At 31.9% G+C, this 24,196-nt stretch overlaps 1 protein-coding gene across 4 annotated transcripts in view; it reads left to right on the plus strand.

The window, feature by feature from the left end:
* LOC139520403 (Kv channel-interacting protein 4-like) overlaps nucleotides 1–24,196 on the plus strand; it is a 210,436-nt gene that overhangs the window by 88,030 nt on the left and 98,210 nt on the right. The window contains exon 1 of one of the 4 annotated variants that reach the window (XM_071312993.1): nucleotides 12,229–12,451. The exons of the other annotated variants lie outside the window; for them this stretch is intronic. Within the exon in view, the coding sequence (XP_071169094.1) occupies nucleotides 12,310–12,451 (142 nt within the window). The 5' untranslated portion in view covers nucleotides 12,229–12,309. Of the gene's footprint in view, nucleotides 1–12,228; nucleotides 12,452–24,196 lie in introns of those variants that run through there. 4 annotated transcript variants of the gene reach the window in all.

The following is a 24,196-nucleotide window of genomic DNA, read 5'->3' on the forward strand; positions in this document are numbered from 1 at the left end:
AGATTCGCAGTCAGAATAAAGTATATAGGTTTGCTGATTTAATTGTGAACTAGCGCGTAAAATAGTGAAGACCCGTTGTATTGAGTATTGGTTTTAAACAAAGCAGAGTATATATGTTTCTCTAATATGTTTCTTTAATATATTTTACGGTAAATAAATATGTGTTGCGAAAAAATCGTTCTAAGGCATTATTGTGAACTTTTAACGATTTCAATACTCATTCTGCTTTGATTTCCCTGCAGTTTCCGGAGTAAAGAAGGTCGCTGGTTCAATCAAGTTACAGCATAACATGGAATTAATTCCAATGAAGAAACCAACTGTGTCATATATGACAAAACAACAATTTTTTTTTTTTAACAAATATGACGGACAACAACTTGTGAAATGACTTAGGATATGAACATAAAGAATGTGGCGGGCTTAAACATGTTTGTGGGTGATCAAATCTCCATGGACTTCTGAAAATTAGGGTACTAAAATACTGAAGGTTGTAGTTCCCTACCTGAAAAGCAAAAAAGAAAAATATTCGGCAATACTTCGGGTTTTGTTTTATTTATGCCCGCGTCACACTGTCCCGATTTTTACGCCGATGGCAACACGATAATGGAAATTTTCAAAATCGGGACTGATCGTATCCAGATCGGGCTATTCGAAGTGCCATCTTTAACCATCGTAGAACCATCGGCAACTTTTTCTAGCCTTCGGCGACAACTTCGGGAAGGGTTCTAAATTTTTTAACATGTTAAAAAATCCCCGAAGGTGCGTCCGATGTTGAGGGTTCGTATTGAGTTCGTATCACCATCCTCACCATCGTAATGTCACCGGGAATGCATCTTTGCACATCGCATTGCATTCGTGTTTCCATCGTTTCCATCGGGCAGTTTTGACATTACGATGTCTACACGAATGAATCACGAAGATACCCGAAGGTCTAACGATGGCAACACGACTTCGTGAAGACCTCGTAATCCCGTCGTGTTGCCATCGAACAAAAGTACGAAGGCGACAAGATGGAACTACGACGGCAATAAATCCAGCTAAATGTAAGTTAATTTTTGCGCTAAAATACATTTAAAGTGCCATGCGCGATATGCACTGGTCAGTCTAATACGACAGTTAAGAAAGACGTTCACAAAACATGGAGCTCATATCATATGATTCTATGAGAACAAGAAAGGCGACAGCGTTGTTTCTATTAATACACCTTATCGCTATTTAGTCCATTCCGGGAAAAACAGTCATTTATACAACTTCCTGTTTTGGGTCATCGGCCGAAAAATGGAGGTCATCAGTAGTGAGCTGAGGGAGAAAAAACTTTAGAAAGTGATCATCAAGAAACTTTGATATACTATGATCCACTTTTTTCGAAATTAAAATTCAAGTAAAAAAATATTTTGTTTGAAGTATTTACGGTAGTTTAAACAGGTCTCATTAAAAAGTATCATGCATGGTGCATTGTTTAAACAGGGTCCCAGATAACTTTAACGGAAAAAGTTGTGTAATTTTAGAACTTATCCGGAATGGAATAAATAGCGATTAGGTGTATTCAAGTGGAACAAGAAGAGCAGCTATTACAGGCTCAGGATTTACTTTTACAAGTAAAATATTATTTTTTGTCAATTTTTCATGTCAAGTAACATAATGAAAATCATAAACGCGCCTCGTACACCAACACTGCAGGTACACGTATATAGGGAAACCAACTTTTTCTTCATTATTCTATTTTTTTATGTATCGTCTGAGTTGTTGTCACACGAATGTTTACTCCATAATCATTTTGTTGTCTATATGTCATATTTTGCCGCATTTGTTGCTTTCTCCACATCCTCCTTTTGTCTATATTATTATGATATTCTCCTGGAAAGAGCTCTTTTTGAATAAAAGGGATCAACGAACCCATTACCTTACCTTTAAGATAGATCAGTAAACATGGGCATAATTATGGGTGATTATTCAGACTAGTGCACACATTTTACAATTCAAACAAGGCAATGCCGAGCGTGGCATCCCCTCGTATGTAACATATTGGGGACAAATATGGACACTATATTTGTATATGACACATGGAGAAAATGGTAAATTGAATATGCATATTTGATACATAGACTATTTTTTAAGAAATCAACCAAAACATTCAGTAACTGGAATACCTTTATTGTTGTCTTTAGAACCAGCAGGTAAAAAAATTAGCAACCAATTTCCTGGGTATTATGCTATTTCAAGGAGAAAAAACAAGCCCATCTGCATGACCTTGACCTTTAGCCTTGAACGTAAAAAATGTCAGATCATTACAAGGAGGAACAATATACCAAATGTGGTTAAATCTTTTGAAGCATATTGGTTTTAGAGTGTCCACAAGGGTGATATTGCCTTGTATTACAACTGCCACTGTGACATTGACCTTTGAACTTTAAAGTCAATAGCGCTTAAGATATTCTTAACGAGTAACACCATACCAAGTTTTGAGCATTTTGGTTCTAGAGTGTCCATAACAATTTTATCTACACGCAACTTACATGTAGTAGGTGAGGATTAGACAAAAAGATCGATTTCCCGCCATGCATGGCAGACTTGTACAGAAACGATATGTTGTCGAAATTCTGCTCGTATCTTTTAGACATCGTATGGCCATCGCGCCATCATCGTAATCCATCGTGCAGCCTTCGTAATCCATCGTGTAGCCTTCGTGATCCATCGTGTAGGCTTCGGCTGAGATATGAAGCTTAAATACCCGTCTTCGGTTAACCTTCGTATGTCCATCTTTTGCTATCGTATATAATTTCGGCACCATCGTATAGACTTCGTTATTCATCGTACTTACTTCGGTCACTTTTTGATATTTTAACGAGATCGGGACCAACTTCGTACGAACTTGCAATTTTCGCATTCGGGTGTCCATCGTATATAAAAATCGGGACAGTGTGACACGGGCATTAATATTATTCGGTATGCAAATGCTTTTTTTTTCATGAAAAGTTACAGTTCGAGATTGAGAATTGTTCTGGTTCGGCCATTTTATTTTGTAGATGTGACTCTTGGATATAGTTATCATATAGAGAACTGCTTGAAAATATATTAGTTTTCCGCACGACTTAACCACTCATAACGCCGAAAATGTTGGGCCTGCAGTTTCTATTTTGTTTTCTGACTCAATTAAATATAAGATGGAAAGCATACCTTCGTCAGAAATAATTCTTGATCCACATATATACAAATGAAACCTCATTCACTGCAAAAATTACAAATGGAAGAGGGATATTTCTTTTACGTGCAATACTCCAAGAAGCCGACATGTTCTTTTAAGATTTTGGTGTTTTATTCTATCTAAAATCTTTTGTTAGACATAATAAGTGTTCTATTTGATTATTTAAAGAGCTTGTTTGGGTTTTTGAGGCATTATAAATTGAAACATGACACAGATCCATTGTGGACAACTTTATGAATGAATCCCCCGGAGACTATAAATTATCTACCAACTGATAGTGTAACGTAAATTAACTGAATACTCAATCAATTGACTTTTAAGCTATTTAGAGAAGAATGTTACTGTTTGACGTCAGTGGACATTTTATTTAACACCAAAAAATCTGCAACTTTGCAAAATTAAGTATCTCATGACTTATATTTTAGCCAACACAATTTGATATAAATCTGTTAAATTGCGTTATCTAAAACTCAAACCACTATCCCGATAAATGTCTTTAAAACAAAATGCATCAGCATATGAAGATAAGCTGGTTTATCGGTTTGCATCATTCTAATATACGGTTTCTGATTTAGGATGGAAATGAATACCTCATTAAGTCCTGCAAATCTTCCTTCTGTTACATAACATAGCCCTTATGTTACATAATATACCAGCATTTATAGGTAGATCTTGTTTCATATGTTCGTGACATTGTTAATAATATTATAAGCAATTTCATTTTTCACGTTTGATCTTAATTTTTGGTTTTGCACTGATGTTTTTTTTAAAACTGTTTATTGCTTGGATTTTACATTTTCAAAATAACTTATAATTGCATTTGTCAATGAGTTGATTGTTTTGGAGAAAACAAATCAAAGTACTGAAGTACTGAACATCGGATGACCCCAGGTTCTTGTGGATGGTCAAAAGCACATGCCACAAAACAGATCACATCTCTATACCTGAAACTGAGGTTAATTTACAGAGAAATATTTTTTTCTGATACAATCAAGTTCGTGCATGGATGATAAATGAATGACAAGAAATTCAACCGCACCATAATAACTATTATACTGTAGTGATACAAATCAGTATACCTGGAACTATTATACTAAGGCCACACCAATTTGATTCCTTGTTCGACGGACTCGCCCGCACCTATTTTTTTCAAAACAGATTTTTTTTTTTTTTATATTCCCGCTTCCCGCATCCGGAAATGTAATCATGACTGTCCATTTCCCGCACCGTTTTTTTTTGTAAATATTATAAAAAGATATCAACATTTGTTTTTAAAATCCCAGTCTAACCTGTATATAACGATTTTAAACATAAAAGCACCCCAATACACTTAGTAAATATCTGTGAGAATATTTGTTTCAGCATGAAACCTATTTATCCAAAGCGGGAGTGCTCCGATATAAATTTATAACAGCGGAAATACCTGTAAAGAACAAAAAATTGGTTACTTTCCCCCTTACTTATATTCCCTATCAAAAAATGTTAGTTGTTAGAATAAAGTACAAAGAACTTCTGAAGGATTTGCCTTCAACTGCAATTATATTGTATGCTGGCGAAACAAAACTATTCATAGCCGCTGCATGTTTATGTCCTGATTGATTGAGGGGTCTGTCGTTCAGCAGTTATCGTTTGTTGATGTTGTTCATTGGTATTTTCCCGTTTGGATATACATGATATATAAATTAGATCGTTGGTTTCCCTGTTCGAATTGTGTACTCTAATAGAATGAAATTCAAAACAGTGTGGCTGTGGCCATTGATTGACACATTTAATTCATCCATTGACTGGGACAATTTAGGTGAACGTTTGTATGTAACGACCATTGCTCACTGTGTACTTTTTAAAGACACTTAAACTATGGGGTCACCAAAGGTCATCAACACCTTAATAAAGTATTTCTAAAAATCAATCAGGAATAAAACGATGTTTTGATTTATATCAATTGTATAAATTAAAACATAAAGGTTATTCCTGATTAATTTTTCGAATTCTTTTATAATTAAAGGCGTTACGAAACCTTTGGTGACCCCACAGTTTAAATGTCTATCGTAGGTACGTCGTGAACAGTGGTCGTTACAGACACACGTTCACGTAAATTTTCCCAGTCAATGGATGAATTTAATGTGTCAATCAATGGCCACAGCCACACTGTTTTGAATTTCATTCTAATTTTGGGGTCCTTAATAGCCTGCTGTTTGGTCTGTATCAAAGCCCTGTGTAAAAGGCTGTACTTTGACTGGTGTTTGTTATTATTAGGTTGGAACAACCCTCCCTCAGACAAGGGGTCATTTTACTGATGTAGAAAAGAAAATAGAAATACCAAGGATTTGTTTAGTTCTTCTATACAAAACCTTTGAAAACTTCGAATTTTGTACTTAAAAAGAGGAGAGTTACATCATATTTTAAACAACTTTTTCTAAAAGAGGGGTCCACTTATTTTGAATAATATTAAACTGTTAAAGTAAATGTGTTAACATGGTTAAAGTCCAGGAATATTACAAAATTCTTGGACATGTTTTGACCATTTAATACCATATGGAATGAAATTCAAAATAGTGTGGCTGTGGCCATTGATTGACACATTAAATTCATCCATTGACTGGGACAATTTACATGAACGTTTGTCTGTAACGACCACTGTTCACGACGTACCTACGATAGACATTTAAACTGTGGGGTCACCAAAGGTTTCTTAACGCCTTTAATTATAAAAAAATCAAAAAATTAATCAGGAATAACCTTTATGTTTTGATTTATATAATTGATATTAAATCAAAACATCGTGTTATTTCTGATTAGTTTTTCGAATTACTTTATTAAGGTGTTGAGAACCTTTGATGACCCACAATTTAAGTGTCTTTAAAAGTACATATTGAGCAGTGGTCGTTACATACAAACGTTCACCTAAATTGTCCCAGTCAATGGATGGATTTAATGTGTCAATCAATGGCCACAGCCACACTGTTTTGAATTTCATTCTAGATATATAGTTCTTTGAGAAAATATGAGCCCTTTTGTAAAAAAATATTATAACTTATATTGATCCCTCATAAAACATGTAAAAGGGATATTTATAACATTAAGTAGTTGTCCCTAAACTGATTATGACTTGGATGGAGAATTGTCTCATTGTCAGTCTCACATACATAGACCAGATTTAATTATTTCTTGGTGAACAGGGAAAAAAACTTCAGAAATAAAAGAAATGTCAAAGTACAAGTGATAAATCAAGCTTTAATATTGTAAAAACCTACTATTTTATGTTTACAAAAAAAAAAAAATTATAATCGCTCGCCTTTACTTTTCAAGCTTCGCCTCAAAAATTTGCAAATTAAATATTTTTTTACAAAAATTTTCAAATCGCTCGCTCGCCCCAAATTTTGGAGTCCAAAAATCCGTAGAACAAGAAATTAAATTGGTGTGGCCTAATACAATAATAGTTCCAGAGTATACACTGGTCTGTTGTTATATATTATATTAATATTACGGTTGCATGTATATATAATTTTCATCTATTTGTATATCATTCTATTCTGTTATTCTAATTATAGTGCAGTGCAAGTGCATGGTGGACACTCTTCTGTAAAAAAAATCGATTTTTATAAAAGATTGGATATGAGAAGCCGTTCATATTTTCCCGCAAAACAATAACAGAGTTATCGGTCCTTGCCGGGAGTGTCGCAAAACGTTCTTGAGATATTCCTCCGTAAGCTTTAACACGATTTTTCGGTACGTGTGCATAAATATCATCAATGTTTTTTACTTTATGAATTTGTGTTTTAATAAAAATATTTATAGGCGTATCCATTGAAAAAAATGAATTTGAAACAACCGATAAGTAATGTTATTTTGCACTAGATAATGGCCGCGGATCTTAAAATTTTATAGATCGGTTGAAACCCAAAATTAATTTGCATAATGGAAATTTTGGCGATAGCAGTACATCGAAATGACCTCACGGTCATCGCGATGTAAAAATAAAGGCTAAAATGTAAATGCAGCTTTTAATGTTGTCTTTTGTTCCTGGTTATAAAAACGATAATTTGTTGTCCCCACCTAAAATATGATTTAAGCTCTTAAACAAAAGTCTATATCAGGATCTTCAAGTAACGAACGTCTCAAATTTAATAGACAATGGTTTGGAAAAGCTAATATTTGAATATAAACTAAATTTAAGTTTATAAACGTGCACTAATTATATTACAGTTGAACTTGTAATATTACAATTTCCCACGGCTTTCGTTACTCAATCTTAAATTATCTGAGTTAATTATTGTTGCTGTTGTTACAACATGTATCACAACCACTTAGTGCTATCATAGATGTAATGGGTATTACATCTATGGTAGATGTAATGGGTATTACATTTATGGTGCTTTACTTATAGAACCACTGGCTTTTAATCATAACATTGCGTATACTAAATTCTGATCGACAATAAATGTGTTTCTTATAGAAACCAGCGTTGTTTATATCGTGGCAACGTATAGCATATCCCCTTGAAGCCATCACACAACTTTATTAAGTTCTCAATAGCTTTGTAGTAAATAACATTGGTGTATGTCTCAGACAAAACTTTGCTGTCTTTGTCCTCGTAATTTGATCCGTCGTGAACAAATGTCGTCAGCTAGAACTCAAATACAGCCATGAAAGGCAATTATCTTATAGCGGATAATACGTTCTATATTATATAAAATAAAATATCTACTATGATGATACGATATCAAATATATAGGGAAAAACTATAATTGACATTCAAATATTTTCAATTGAAGAAAACCTTCTGCGTAAACGAAAAGTCGAGAGAGATTTTGGTTCGAGTAGCAAGACAAGTACTCATTAAATGCAGTTAAAACGTACAATGATTTACGACATTCTACTAAACCGATTTACGTTTGGTTATCCTTTTGGAATGTGTTTCTTGAATTCCAGAATAACATGTCATGCAGAGTTTTGAAGTATATAAAGAGAAAGGATGAATAGGTTTTAAATGTTATATGATATTGCATGCCAGCCTCTTTTTCGGATTTTAAAAGGTCGTTATTGATATCTTTCAAATCGTCATTATTGTTAAGATGAATATTACTCCTAATCATCATTATGATTACTTATTAGACAAGAATTAGTTAAAATCCCAAAAAGTGTTAACAGACCTTTTGAATTACAAGATGTCGACTTCAATTCATGGATTGCGTGAATGGCTTGAAAATACATGGTATAATTAAGTAACAAATCTTTAAAGGCATTTGAGAAATTAAAAAAAAACAACGAAACTTTAGTTTTAATTTCATTTTCTAAACTCCCACTTCTGCGACGTAAACGTCCAGTGTTATCATCCACTATGCACAGTAACCATTGCACTGCAAGTTTCCAGTGCTCATATCCTATTTATCATTCGCGTTAAGCGCACTGCATGTACCAGTGTTATCAAATGTAACCATGTTGCGCAGGAACGAGAACATGGTTGCACGTTTCAAGTCCTGCAAGCGTTGAGTATTGTCCTCCGCATTGTAAAGTAAATAAGTGCACTGCACGTGTCAAGTTATGGTCATCCTTTTTCGCAGGAAACAGCGCAATGAGTGTTTTCAGAACTATCATCTTAATAAGCATGTAGTAAACGTTATCAATGAATGTACTGATAGGTACAATTTTCTTTAAATATCGAAACAAAGGATCAGACTTCCAACGCACCATACAATAGTACATGTAAGACATTTCCTTCCCTTCCGGTGCTTTTTTGCAATTCCCGTTTTGTTTTTGTTTTTGTGGATGCGTAATTGTCTATTTTAACTTCTCAATGCAATTTATTGTTTGTATGTCTTCTTTTTTTCATGCCCTGGTGTTGACTTTGGTTCTCTATTCTGAGATATTATATTTGTATTTGGCTTCCATATTTGTTTCAGCAGCGACCTGGAAGTTTTTATTACTGAACATTGTGTAAAACGTTCCACAATTAGCACTTTGATCACACTTGCATCATGATAATGAGACCGTGTAGGATACTTGAAGTGCGAATGACGCAATGCCGTGTATATTCTATATGAATAACTATCTAATTAGAATTAAGACAGATGGTTTGTTAATAGATATTTGATCGACCATAATAGATTGGAGTAGATCTGATAAAAAAAAACCTAATTTATGTGAAGTGTGAGTCAAAGACTGCATGCAGTTCTTTTTTGCTCATTTTTGTATTTTTGGCACCGAAATTGTGTTGACTTAAGTACTTTACGTACATGTATAATATAAATGAATAAATGGTATAAAGTTTTTCCTAATTGAAAATTGGCGACCCATTAATTCCTATATGCAAGTTTTAACCTAGAAAATATAATGTGTTTTCTTGATTTTTGATAATCGTGAATGATAAGAATTGCAAAAAATAGTTAAGGTGTTTGACTTTTGAATTCTAGATCTCTATAAAGCCATTTGGAGGTAAATATCATAAAGCCATTTGGAGGTAAATATCATAAAGCCATTTGGAGGTAAATATCAGATTAGAAAGATTGATTGTTTGTTGATTGCTTTAACGACTATACGAAGTTTACTAAAGTTCACGAAAATAAAAGTCTAAGATTCAATATGCAACAATTGATTGTTTGTAAGTTGATTGCTTTAACGACTATAAGAAGTTTACTAAAGTTCACGAAAATAAAAGTCTAAGATTCAATATGCAACAATTGATTGTTTGTTGATTGCTTTAACGACTGTAAGAAGTTTACTAAAGTTCACGAAAATAAAAGTCTAAGATTCAATATGCAACAATTGATTGTTTGTTGATTGCTTTAACGACTATAAGAAGTTTACTAAAGTTCACGAAAATAAAAGTCTATGATTCAATATGCAACAATAAGCAGGTAGAAATTGGTAACTGAATAAACTCCGGAAGAGGCTGTATTGCAGGCGTCAACAGCAAAAGCATCTCATACTAAGCGTGCATTACCAGTCACATAGTAAAATGGAATTTTCATAAGGGTTAGCACATGAATTACATCAGCATGATCAGGTTAAAATCGATTGTTTTCATACTATAAAAAGTAAAATCACAAAAATACTGAACTTAGAGGAAAATCAATTCGGAAAGTCCATAATCACATGGCAAAATCTAATAACAAAACGCATAAAAAACGAATGGACAATCATTTATCCTTAACTTTATCTTTCACTGTGTTCAGTTTTTCTTGACTTGTCAATCCAAATCATATATACAAGTGAGAGGTTTCTAGATTTAAAACCATGTTCTACAAATGGAATTGACTGTTTCCATTCAGTTATTTTCCATTCGTTTGTTCTTTTGATTTCGCCATTTGACAAGCTAGGGACTTGCCGTTTCTGTTGTCCTTGGAGCTCGGTTATTTTGAATAATTTGAGGTTCATATATTAGAAGTATTGAAATATTTCCAGTATGTATTTTTTCTATAAAGTTATAAATATTTATGTTTTCCTATGTAACGCATTTTTTTGTGTTTTTCTTTTCTTTCTGGTGTGATTTATTTCTTGTGGAGTTTTGTTTAAATAATTATAAAAATGTGTTTCGATTTCCTGTCCATTAAATATTCAATATTCCGATTCAAGTGCAAAAAAATAAATTTAAATGTATTATGTAAAGACAATTAAACACATTTTGTTTAGTGACTTCGATTATTATTCTATATAGAATTGTGACATTTAAAAAATTGCAAATTGAGGGACATAATTGCAAATTCCATTTAACAGTTGACAAGTTTACGTATTATTAATATAAATATTATTTATAATAAATGAAGAAAATCGAATAAATCAGAAATAATTGACAGCGATGTCTATGTATGATTTTTTACACAGGACATAAACCGATTATCGATATACAATTATCATTAGCCTTTATAGCAATTTTGTCTGGAATCAATCTGGAGTATTATGTATGCATATATTAATATAAACATAGTACATTGGTTCTTGATATTAAGATCAAGTACTGGTGTTATACCTACAGTGTAACAATAGATTTTTTTTAAACAACTTCATGAGAAAACAAATAGTTTGTGAAATCATAAGTACGCTGTTGTTTTTATAAAAGCAGTTATTTGCGTGGATTAAAAAAGAGGATCATATTTGATATACAGTAGTGAGGAAATTTCATTATTTGACCAGTGTGTTTGAGACTTGGATCATAGTGCATAGTCTGCATGTCGTACGTGCATTGTTGAAAGGAATTAAACCGAGCGAATTCTGTATCGAATAATTTTTTTTATAATATTCAAATTATAGAAATTACGGAAAAGGATCCAATAATATATTGATATATATCACAAATAATAATAGACATCATTAGAACTATTGTCACTCGTAAATTAATGTTTCAATCTTATCGACGGTTGATTCCCACGCTGGTTAGAATAAAGTTACCAAACGTCAAAGTTTAACGTGCTGTTGATTCGATTGGTTGCTGGCTCGAGGGACTTTTGATTTCATGAAACATTCCAAAACCTTCATTAAAAGCTGCACCAAATTAGTAGACATACTTCTAAGGTTGATTTTGGGGCAAACGTGGTGTCTCTTGCTATAATGGAAATTGATTAATCTGTTTGGTTGAGAGTGAATTTGACAAATTCAATCAAGATTTCGTTAAAGATCTTATTTAAATTAGTGAATCCGCCGACTAGCGTCTGCTTATTTTTTTTTCATGAAAAAGCGAAACGCTACTTTGACGTTTAGATGTTGACAAGTGTTATCTACAAGACTGAAATCATTGAAAAGAATCATCGGTGCCATATTGTTCATCCATTCTTATGATTATCAGCTTATTAATAAGCTCTAAGAAGTCGTTTAGTCATTTTAAAGACAGAAATCAAGTATTTTTCAATAAAATATTGATAAGTATAGATCTAATACGACAGATCAAATAGTTGACAGTTAGGTTCGAGTTACTAATATCCGTATGGTTATTACCTAAACAGGTAGACATATTTGTAGAAATGGCTAATGAGTCGAAGAGAAAATGCCTAGTAAAGACTATCATATCAAAATATCTGTTGTCAGAAATAACAGAATCGCTTTGTTAAGTCATATTTATAACACTAATAACTCTAAAACGGTGTCGGCTACTAAATTGTCTAACAACAATGGAACGAAAGTTTACCATGAAATCTCTGTTGAAGGAAAATGAACCAGCGCAGCAAAGAAAAACTTCCTTTCTAGAAAAGCTTGTCACACGTTACAAATGCTGTCTTCTTAATTGGATCATACTGAAATTTTTTCAAAAAGGTAAGTCTGGGATTTTTCCCCGTCAAAAAAAAGTTACTTAGTGAGATATAAGTCAAACGCAATGTTGTGTAATGGAAAACTAGAAGTTTTTTTTTTTTTTTTTTTTTAATCTCTGCTTAACAATTTGTATCATCGATTAATTATCTGCATGGGATAGATTTAGGCTTCTTACTTTGCATCGCGTTGGTGCATGCATATTGCATCTTTATCTTCAGTAAAGCTTCTACCATAAACATAATACGTGCAATAGATATAAATAACCACTCCAACTACTGCATGAAGCACTTACAGTTGTTATTTATTGCGTGGAACATTTTTCATTCGTGGTTCAATAGATAGGGACTCGAACTTCGGCCAGACTTTAATATTTCAACTATTAGTAGTTGTTCTCATGCAATTTAGGCTCGCAGAATTAATTATAAACATTAGTTTATAATGAATTAAATACATCTTATACAAAATAAATTAACATTGTGGTTAAATAATTTAGTTACGAGCAACAAGTGCTGTCTCATTTGTTGAATTGGATGTAAAATACATAAATAATTTAAAACTACATGATCTGTTACATAATCATGATAATCTAAATATTGAAAATATCAGCTGAGTGTCATGATAAACTTAGAAATAAAAAAAAAATGCAACTATTAAGATAAGATGCTCACAGGTATATTGTGTGAATTATTAGTTTGTCAACCTTATAGATTTAATCAGGAACCTTTGTTCTAAAGGAAATAACTTAAATTATGAATGCTTTCTTCATTTGAAATCAGTTTCGAGTCGTTTAATAATAATTTAAACTTGAATTAAGTGTTCGAATAGTAGTTCCATCTACAGTGATCCTTGGCTTGTTAACCCGGATGCTTGAGTTCGAACCGCGTTCGACTGCGGTCTTAAGTAACTTTCCAGGGAGTTCATACCCGGGAGTGGGATTCGTGTTGTTCATTCTTTATTTTCTTTGTAGTGTTTTATGGGCGTATGACGTCACTCGTCTGTCCATGACCTTGTCAGTTTTGTGTTCTACTTATGGTTTTGAATTGGCCTTTTGTATCACATCACTTTTGTTTCCACCAATAGTTTCGAAACAAACAAAGGCATATAAAAAGCACTTTTGTTGGTTTAACATTATGGACAAGCCAAACCGTTAGTTTGCTTTACTTTTAGATAAAAGAAAAACATTTTGAATAAGTGGGGTGATTTTTTTTTAAATTAAAAACAATGGTTTTAATAATAACCAGCGAGTATATAACTAGGTGTAATGAATACAGTGTAAAACCAATACCACATAAGCTACTTTGAAGTTTTTTGTACACCTTGGTCTTTCAGTGGCGGATCCAGGGGGGGGGGGGGGGGGTTCCGGGGGTTGGAACCCCCCTTTTTTTGGCCGACCAAGGCATTTGAATGGGAGCATATAGTTGGAACCCCCCCCTTTTTACTCTGGGTTTGGAACCACCCCTTTTTAAAATGGCTGGATCCGCGCCTGTCTTTATACGCATTGCACAGATTGTTCACTGAAGCAGTGTGACTTGTATTTGTTTGATAGTGGTACTAGCGTAGCTACAATGAAAGCATGTTGATTGATAAAGGAATTCATTACTCTTTGATAGTATCTTTAAAAATAATTAATTGTACAATTGACTAAAGAAAAAACAGAGAATGAACCATTAAATTAGTTAATTGAATATTTGAAGCAATATCATTTGTAATTAACCAAGTATAATTTTCTATTTGTTTAACAGAGCATACATATCATAATGATGTGTATTGCTGTCCTTTTAAGTAGTGTCAAAGGATTCAGGACATATTAAAATCAATAATTATAATCAATATTTTGCCAGATACTTCCATTTATACGACTTATTGAATATAACAACTACATTTTAACGAATGTATTTAAGAATTGACTTCACGTAACATATATTGACTGTCACAATTGAAAATTAGCACTCGCAGTTAGCATCGAACAGTACTGAAATATTTATTATTGCATTATGAAATTGAAATATATTGCTGATGTTTTGATAAATGTTAAAATGATCAATGTACATGCTTATTTTTTTTTTTAAATATATTTACACCACTAATAATAGAAGAACGTTTTGGGTGATATACATTTTGTACACAGCAGTAAGAAAGGAAAATACTCACTTGAAAATTAAGGGTTATTGGTTTGAGGACCTATATTCGGTTTCACAAAAAAAACTTGCGACTAAGATTGATTGTAAGTATACTGATTTGTCATGATTTACGATCAATCTTAGTCGTTTTTTTTTTGGTTTTTTTTTGTAAAACAGACTCCTGACGCCATATTCTTTTTGGTATTTGTATGAGATACACAATGTTACTCACACCCGATTAACGACTATCGGTTATACAGATGCAATACATAACACAGATCTGAATCTGCTGTACAAAAGTATCTATTGCATTGTAATTATAATGGCAACTGAAACAGTAAACAATAACATCGGCTGTACACAAATTCACAACATTTGTTTTTAATGACAACCTGTTGAATATGCCGTTTGATAGCTGGTAATAGGTTGTCTATCTGGTTGATAATATACAAATGTTTATGTATTACCGATCATTAACATCATATACGTTTGTTTGCAATTATCTCTAACAAACCATGGTAATATTATAAAACCTGAACTGCTTGTAACCCTTACATCTTGCTGTATATACATTGTAATTCACTTCAACAACAAAAGCACTGGTTGTTTAGATTCGCCAATTACAGAAATCAATCTGTTCAGGTTTAGAAAACAAAAATCAAAGTTTTGCATTGCAATAAACATATTTTCTGGTGTTTAAGTTTTTGTCTATCAATATGTTTTTTTGTTGGTTTTAAAAAAAAAAAAAATGGCTTCTTTGCGTGGAACTTTCGATTACAATTGTACTAAAATAGGGAACTATAATTGTATATTCAATTGTGTTCCTGCAAACAAAAAAGTTAAACAATTTGTGAATGTCTAAAAAAAAAAATGTAATGAAATTTGGATATTGCACGTGCAGATTCCGGCCAACTCAGTGCACTTCTAAAATAGGGGTTAAATATCTCTTTTAGAATAGGAAACGTCAACAAAAAATTTTCCTAGATCCGCTCGAGAAAACTGTTAGGAACGCCCCCCTCTAATCTGAAATAATGGATCTGAGCTTATATTGATCGATTCATAATAAATATATCGACTATACAACCTTAGCGTGCTTTGCAAGACATCTGCTTAAACACTTCAGCTATAGATCAAAATAATCTGTGAACAACAAAAGCAATTGATATTGTATTAGAACAACAGATTTCACTTGTTGAAGCACACTTGTAACACGCTTTATGTATTGATCCTACTTCGATAATCACCCACTTCACCTTTTGTGTTGCTGTTATCATCCGGCTAATCAGTATCACTCACATATGTCAGTAGGGTAACCAAGCAAAATTTCTCATTGCGAGGCGAAAATCTCATTGACTATGTCCGTAATTACATCTAGGACAGTTAAACTCGTACTTTATTCTGGTATCAAAAGGTTATTTTAAGGTTGGATAGTCTAGCCATGAAAATATTGTTATAAATATAAATTTAACATCTTTTATTAAAAATGTCTTACCATCAATTAAACTCAATAAAGCAGGTGAGGCGACATGCTGTTGACACCAGCTTGTTCAATTCATCTAGAAAATAGAATATTGGAAAACACAAAATTAATTTATAATGCATAAAGATGCGTTCACAACCGAAACATATTTGTTCACACAAGTTGTAATAAGTTTAATAATGCTTTTGATAGCCATTCAGTTCTATATATTCGAAAGTCAATCAGCAGCTCTGATTGTTTTCAAAATTGATTGGCCAATACTTAGACTTGATACAATTCCCTTTCTTATTTCATATGTTCGAGATACCGAATGCTGCAGTATACTGAAACTGGCTGGAGTAAAACACAGTGTTTTGGTATTTTCAATATTTTTGGCCAATATACTCCTTTCCATTTTTGTATTGCTTAAGCCGTCTGAAAAGTCATTCCTATTTACACATTGTCAGTAGTGTAATCAAGCTAAAACTATAATGAGGGATACAACTTCCATTAAAAAAAACGCAGTTATTACTTTCATATTTAATTATTCCGCTATTTAAAGGTTACTGTTAAGTTTAATATTCTAGCCATGAAAGTTTCCGGCATACATACATGACATAGCAGTTCAAGATGTTTATCTAAAACTGTCGCACATTTATTAAATGAAGCAGGTAATGTAACACATGTTCAATAAACATTATTTATTTATGTCATTCATTCCTACGAATGGATTTTGTGATGTTTATCATTTCAATTTGGTGTCTGCAATTTTATTAATTACACTAAGAAACATTAACGTTATGTTCATTATCTTTGGTCTCGCATTGATAGTTAAAACTTACAAATAGAAATTAAAAGAGGATCCATGGTGCTTTTGAAAACTCAATCTGATTTTTCTTGAACTCTTATGCATTTATATGTTGAAGATGAAACTCATTATTTTTCTTTAAAAAAGGTAACACAAAAGATACACACGTGACAAAAATGTGTTTTCCTTCAACATTACTATACAATTTATGAATTATCTTGTTGCTAATTTTGCATATTTCCCCCTGTTTTCATATGCTTAACGGTATGTTTAAACATGGAAGTCCTTCCATGCTTTAACAAAACAAAAAAAAACCAATCAATCATAATAGGTATGCACTTTTATACATGCAATAGTCATTCTGATTTTATAATTTCGTATCCTTAATCTCAAAGAAAACAAAACAATTCGCGTTAGCAGTATTATTCAACAATAATTGTTATTTAATGAACTAACTGGTTGCAAATGGCATATTTGTTTTCGATGCACTTTAGCAAAATGAAAATTGTTTTCGTATTTAACAACTGTAGCCGCTATAATAACATAACAAATATGACTGCAGTTGTAATGGCATAAAGAACAGTTTTTTGGCTGCATAAAATACGATATGCTTTAATTATATAATCCATGTTCGGTATGCCATTGCCGCAGTTTGTATTTGTTTGTTCAATAATTTCTATTGATTTTTCTCCGTCCATATCTCCAGTCATTATTTATGAGACAAAAACAATTAAATTATGATCTCAGGCTCTTTGGAGTCATATTTACTTTAGTATAATTCAAAAATTAGATTACAAGAAAATACGATAAATAGAAATCAGTCTTGCAGAATCTAGGTTTATTGTATGACGTACTTGATTGACCTGTCAAGCAAACTGTTGAAGTGAGTTCAAATATCGATCACAGGAAAAAAATGAACAACGCGAATCATTTACTTGAAAGTAGCATACTGATAGGTATTAGGTATTACATTTAGATATGTTTATTTGGTACTGCTGTTGACCGTCAAATTGTCAATGCATGTATGTGTTTCTATGAAATATAATTATGGAATTGATTTGACATGACATTCAGTAATTTCATGTGATTAGGGACTTGAAAATTGATTACACGATCCCATCCACGTCCGAAGTTAAACTCATTCTAGAGAGGGGACTGTCCGCTTGTGTGTAATAGGTACCTTCTTGGCGCAAATATTGCGTTGTAACAAAATAAATTTATTTATTACTGGTCATCTCCTAAAGATGGATTAAAATCTTAGAACATACATATAGGTTTTATTTTGTTTGTTTCTCTTTTGTGTTTTTGTTTTGCCGTTACATATTGACCAGTGTATTCTCTCATCAAATTATTCCTTTCAAGTAAAAAAAAAATAAAAAATAAAACTGAGTAAAATTGACTGAGTAAAAATCAATTTTACAATTGCCTTAAACGATTTAATGTCTATAGGGAAAGAAAGCTTAATTCTTACTGTAAAATTAAATAGTCTTGTTTTTGCAGTAAATCATTTATAGAATATGATTTCAATAAATTGATTTCCAGTGTTTTACATAAATAACATAATTCCATTTACATATCTGATTACAACACAAATGTACATTCACAGTTAAAATGAAGTTCGGTTGTCGTCGTGACAACTTAATCACAAAACAATTCTTAACCAGTGTAAAAATATCAAAATATCGAACTCTAAGGGAAAAACTAAAATGGAAAGTGACTTATCAAATGCTTAAACACATCAAACGAATAGGAAACAACAGTAAACGTAAAGTTTAGTATTTGTTGTATTTCATTTTGGCCACTGTGCTGTCGATTGTTATTGGACCAAAGATTTTTTGAATGCCTGTTGAAAACTGTCTTTTTTGTCTTCCCTTTTTAACGAATTTTACTTCTAGTTATTACAGGAATTCTGGAATGTTGAAAATGTTAAAGTTTTGAATTTATTTTCAAATTAAAAAAAAATGTGTTAACAAAAGAAGACTACTTTATTCTTAAGTCGTTTCATCTCCTGGCGTAGTAAGGTTTTAACGAACTGATGGCAATCAGTAATCATAGCATTTCTCTTACACTTGGAAACCATGAATGGTGCAAAAACAGTTCCATACGCGAGTTGATGTTAAACTATGTTATAAAGTTAACTTCTCTTAAACCTACTCAATAGCGCTTTACTTTTGTCAAGTGTGGAAACGAAGTGTTTTGTTTACCCCCTGACGCCATTGAGTTTGTTACTCGGTATTTTATGGTTTTTCACACCGATGTTTTGCTTGTGGAATACCAGTAATATAATATAATCTTTTATCCATTATACATAGATTTGTTAATGCATATTGCATTATCTATTCTAACATGTCAAATAATAGCATAAATCATAGTTATATACTTGCTTTTTGAACATGTATTACAATGCGTATTTGATTTAAACTATAAATTATTTTTCTAGATTAAGTGTTGTCGTCAACTGTATTGACAATAAACCGTAAATTACATGGCATGGTATGCTATGGAGTTCATGAAAAATATAAAAAATAAAACGTAATTAATCAACGGAACAAGAGGAAAAAATATCGATAGCCAATGAATTAGTTGAAATAAGGTGATACACTCGAAATATAACGCCTTTTAAGTTCTGTACAAACTTGACAATAACTCTATATTGAACCCATAGGTAGCCTGTTGCAAGATGAATTGTCTACCCTATGTCAAATCCATCTTTTTCAGTTGAAGTCTCAATTAGAACCTTAAAACAGGTTGTACTACTTAGTACACTGAGTAAAATCAAGTTTACAATTTCCTTTAAAGATTTAATGTCTATATGGAAAGAAAGCTTAATTCTATCTGTAAAATTGAATAGTCTTTTTTTGCAGTAAATCATTTATACAATATGATTTCAATAAATTGATTTGTAGTACGCAGTGTTTTACATAATAACTTAATTTCATTTACATATATGATTACAACACAAATGTACATTCACAGTTAAAATGAAGTTCGGTTGTCGTCGTGACAACTAAATCTCAAAACTGTTCTTAATCAGTGTAAAAAAAACAAATAACAAAACGAACACCAAGGAAAATTCAAAACGGAAAGTCTCAAAAGCGTAAACACTTTAAAAGCATTGAAAACAACAGTTAAAGTAATGTTTAGTATCATTTTTGTTTTCCCTTTTGAAAAAAATTGTTACCTCTAGATTTAGACAAGAATCTAAAATTTGTTTTAAAATAATTTGATTTTGGATGTAACGCGTCTTCTGATTGGCTGACGTTGTTTTGTTTATCAGCTCATAGACATAAATTTGTCATATGGCCATGATGTCATCAACGTTTTTCATGATTTACTCCGGTTAAAAATGAAATTTAGATTTAAAATATAAGAAGTGACTGTAAATTTTTTTCTTTCTATTCGAAATAACATCAAAAATAAGATGCACGCTTTAGAATAAATCGCTACGCGCGTTATTCAGTGTGCACCACATTTTTGATGTTATTTCTTCATAGACAGAAACAATATTTCAATCATTCCTTAGATATAAGAAAAAAGTGGTAACGAACGAAGACTACATTAAGCGTAAGTTTTTAAATCTTCTGGCGTTCTAATTTTCTTACCGAACTAATGGGAATTCAATAATCATACCATAAGGGAGGTGATGTGAAACTTGGAAATTAAAACCATAATGATCACAAAATGTGTTTGAATAATAATGACACTAGTCGTTTTCAATATGGCTTCCCGATCTGCCAAATTTTTAATCGAATGGCATTAAACAGCCTGCGAGCAATTCTGACTGTTTCTCTTGAGTTTTGGACGTTCCCTTGGTATCTCCCCTTTTCTGAAGTTAAAGATTACATGAACTACTATAAATCTGGATACCGAACAATTTATATGAAAAGTAAATTTTTAAACAAAAAAATGTTTCATTAGACGTTTTTTGTTAAGTCAGAGCATTTTATTGCATAACATGTAATTGCATGCTTAAGTCAAACAACATCTTCTTGACGTTAAACTACATTTCAAAATGTACAAAAAATGTTTCCTAAATAAATGATCTATTTTAAACAATGCCCATGTTAACTCAAAAAATGATGCACATTCATACTTGTCACTTTTGAAAGCACTAGTTAAGTTCAAATGGTGCAATTTGGTTTTTCCCTGCGTCTAATTGTAGTCCATTAAACGTGGAAAGAATTGATGAGAATTTTTAGCACTGGCAGCTTATGTTTGTAGTTTCAAGCAAAACTGACGAGTAATAAATTGTAAAGTGCTCATGGTACATCAGTATCTATTTAAATCTACAGGCCAGCACATTTTTTAAACTTAACTTTGATAATTAAGAAAGATTTATATATTTGCATTATTCACTACATATTGAAGGTAGCTATTTTTGCCTTTAAAGGCTAAAGTAATATTGAATTTTAATTTAACGGAATACTATATAAATGTCTATCAATAAACTCATCATAGATTCTGGGATTAAAATTTGTATTTACGTCAGACGCGCGTTTCGTCTACACAAGACTCATCAGTGACGCTTGAATCCAAAAAAGTTAAAAAGGCCAAAGAAAGTACGAAGTTGAAGAGCATTGATGACCAAAATTCGTAAAAGTTTTGCAAAATACAGCTAAGGCAATATATTCCTGAGGTAGAAAAGCCTTAGTATTTCAAAAAATTCAAACTTTTTGTATACAGTTAATTTATAAGTATGACCATATCAATGATAATAAAAGGCTCTAAACATAAACATTTATATCAATGTATCAAACAGTGTATATAATTTTGTAACAATGTATCTATGAATTTTTTATACAAATTTGACATCTTATTTGAAAAGATATTTGTAACCCGGATTTGTTTTCTCTCAATCGATATACGACTTTATTTACAAAAGGACAAACAATTCCAAGTCAAGTTTTTTTTTTAATAAGATAATACTATGTTATGATGTTAACTTCTATTAAAACTTCTCAATTGGGCTTTTCTTTTTACAAGTGTGTAAACCCGAGTGTTTTGTTTATCTCTTGACGCCACTAAGTATGTTACATGATATTTGATGGGTTTTTCACACCAATATTTTGCTTTGTGGAATACCAGTAATATAATATAATATTTTATTCATAATATATAGATTTGTTAATGCATATTGCATTATTTATTCTAACATGTCAGATAATAGTATAAATCATAGTTATACACTTGATTTTGTAATATGTATTACAATGCGTATTTGATTTGAAATATAACTATTTAGGAATTATTTTCTGGATTAAGTATTGTCGTCAACTGTATTGACAATAAACCGTAAACTACATGACAATGTATACCATGAACTACATGACAATGTATACTATGAAATGCCGTAAACTACATGACAATGTATACCATGAAATGCATGACAATGTATACCATGAAATGTATGACATATACCATGAAATGCATGACAAAATCAAAAGTAATTAACCAACGGATTTAGTGAGAAAAAAATCATTTACGTGTGTAATTAGGTGATACACACGAAATCTACCGCCTTTGAGTTCTCTAGTTAAAGATCCTTGCAAAAACCCTTATAATAAACCCATAGATAGCCTGTAGCAAAATAAACTGTCTGCCATATGCTATATGTTTTCAGTTGAAAACTTACTAAAAACCTTAAAACCAGGGTGTACTACTTTAGAAATAAACTGATAAACCTAGATTTACAAAAATGTCACGCCCTGAATTTTTCAAGCAAATTTCTCACTGGACATTTACCAAATATCAATGTATCCATGAAGCAAGCTTCATTTAAAGTGATGAATAATTGTCATCATACAAACTTTAAACGGACCTTTCAAAGTCAATTCGGTAGGTCGGATCAGGAGTTACCAATCACCACACACCTATCACTTATATTTATTTAATTCCTGTGTCATTGTATCGAAGTATCTTTTAGCTAACGCCACTAATCAAACCGGATGAGGCGGCATAATTATATATGACGTGCAGTCAAATCGAAGTCAATAACGATAAATTGTCAAAAAAGCTTTTTAAAGGCCCAACTGAAAAGGTACTTGTACTTATAGTTGTTAACGTCATAGTTCTTATTTCTCTTCTGAATATTTATTCTAAACCTCTACCTTTACGCAGCAATTCTGTTGATACCAGTATGTTTTACAATAATGCTTCATTTTTAATGTCTTTGTTTTATAAGTTTAAGCGAAACGTTTTGGTCTTTTCTAATTCAAGTAAACTCTGCGATGAACATTTATGTTTCGAATTCAATTTGCTACAATGAAAATCAATTTAACGTTTAGAGAGCATTCCAGGATTTTTTCGAAACGTTTTATGGATGTACAACTGGCAACTGGAAGAGTATCCACTGACCGTATTCTTCTTATGGAAAGACGAATGCCTTTAATTGAAAGGCCTCATAACTTTTTGTCAATAGTGTGGGATACTTATAGCTAGTAAAGCCAATTAAATCTCATCAGAACCAGCAAAATAGCAGTTGAGAATAAATGCACATTCATCATAAAAGCAATATTCAAGTAAATGTAAATATATGCATGCTGAAGTTAAGAACTTTGGAACTAACTTGTTCTTGGCATTTCAATTTTAACTAATCAAGTGTTTAGTGTCTTATATTTTGCACAACAGGACAAGACTGTAATACATAAATAATTAAAATGTAGTTGAAACTGTAATTGGTTATCCTCATGAGCAGTTTACGACTTGCTGTGACAAAAGTAGTACGATTTACGGCAATGTTATGTGTTCCGGCATTTATGTAAGCCTTCGAGACAAAATTTACATTTTTATAGCTTTCCATAGATAGATGACATTAAAAGAGGGAAATTAGTCTACATCAGTAACAAGATATTTTCCTACCACCATAATAATAGTCATATCATAAATTAAGATTGCATTAAGCTATTAGGAGTTTGTCGTAATTGGATACTGTTGATTATAAAGAATAAACTATGGGTTCAATTGAGGCATCTTCGTTTATCGATAACATAACTATTTGCTTTTTTTGGCATATTAATATGTTTTTCCCATAGTTGAAATTATAGAAGCGATATGGTAAAGGCAATATAAAGATAGTTAATGCAAGAAAATAACGCTGTCATATTTCGTAATTGGAGGAAGTTAAAATAAAGTTCAAGTGTCATTTAAATGCATCAATTTCCTTAACGTTATAAGAAAACTGATACAATGTACATGTAGGTGTTTAACCTAGCAATCTTCAAAATGCTAGCATCAAATGGTCATCAGTACAGTACGAACCAATCATTCTTAGTTAGACATTACTGAACGCCTGGTTATTGATGAATTTGTTCGGAAAAAAATCCACGTTGACAATTGTGTGTGGATCAACTTGTTTTATATTT

Source organism: Mytilus edulis, chromosome 4, assembly GCF_963676685.1.
Source record: "Mytilus edulis chromosome 4, xbMytEdul2.2, whole genome shotgun sequence".
In the NCBI taxonomy this organism is placed as follows: domain Eukaryota; kingdom Metazoa; phylum Mollusca; class Bivalvia; order Mytilida; family Mytilidae; genus Mytilus; species Mytilus edulis.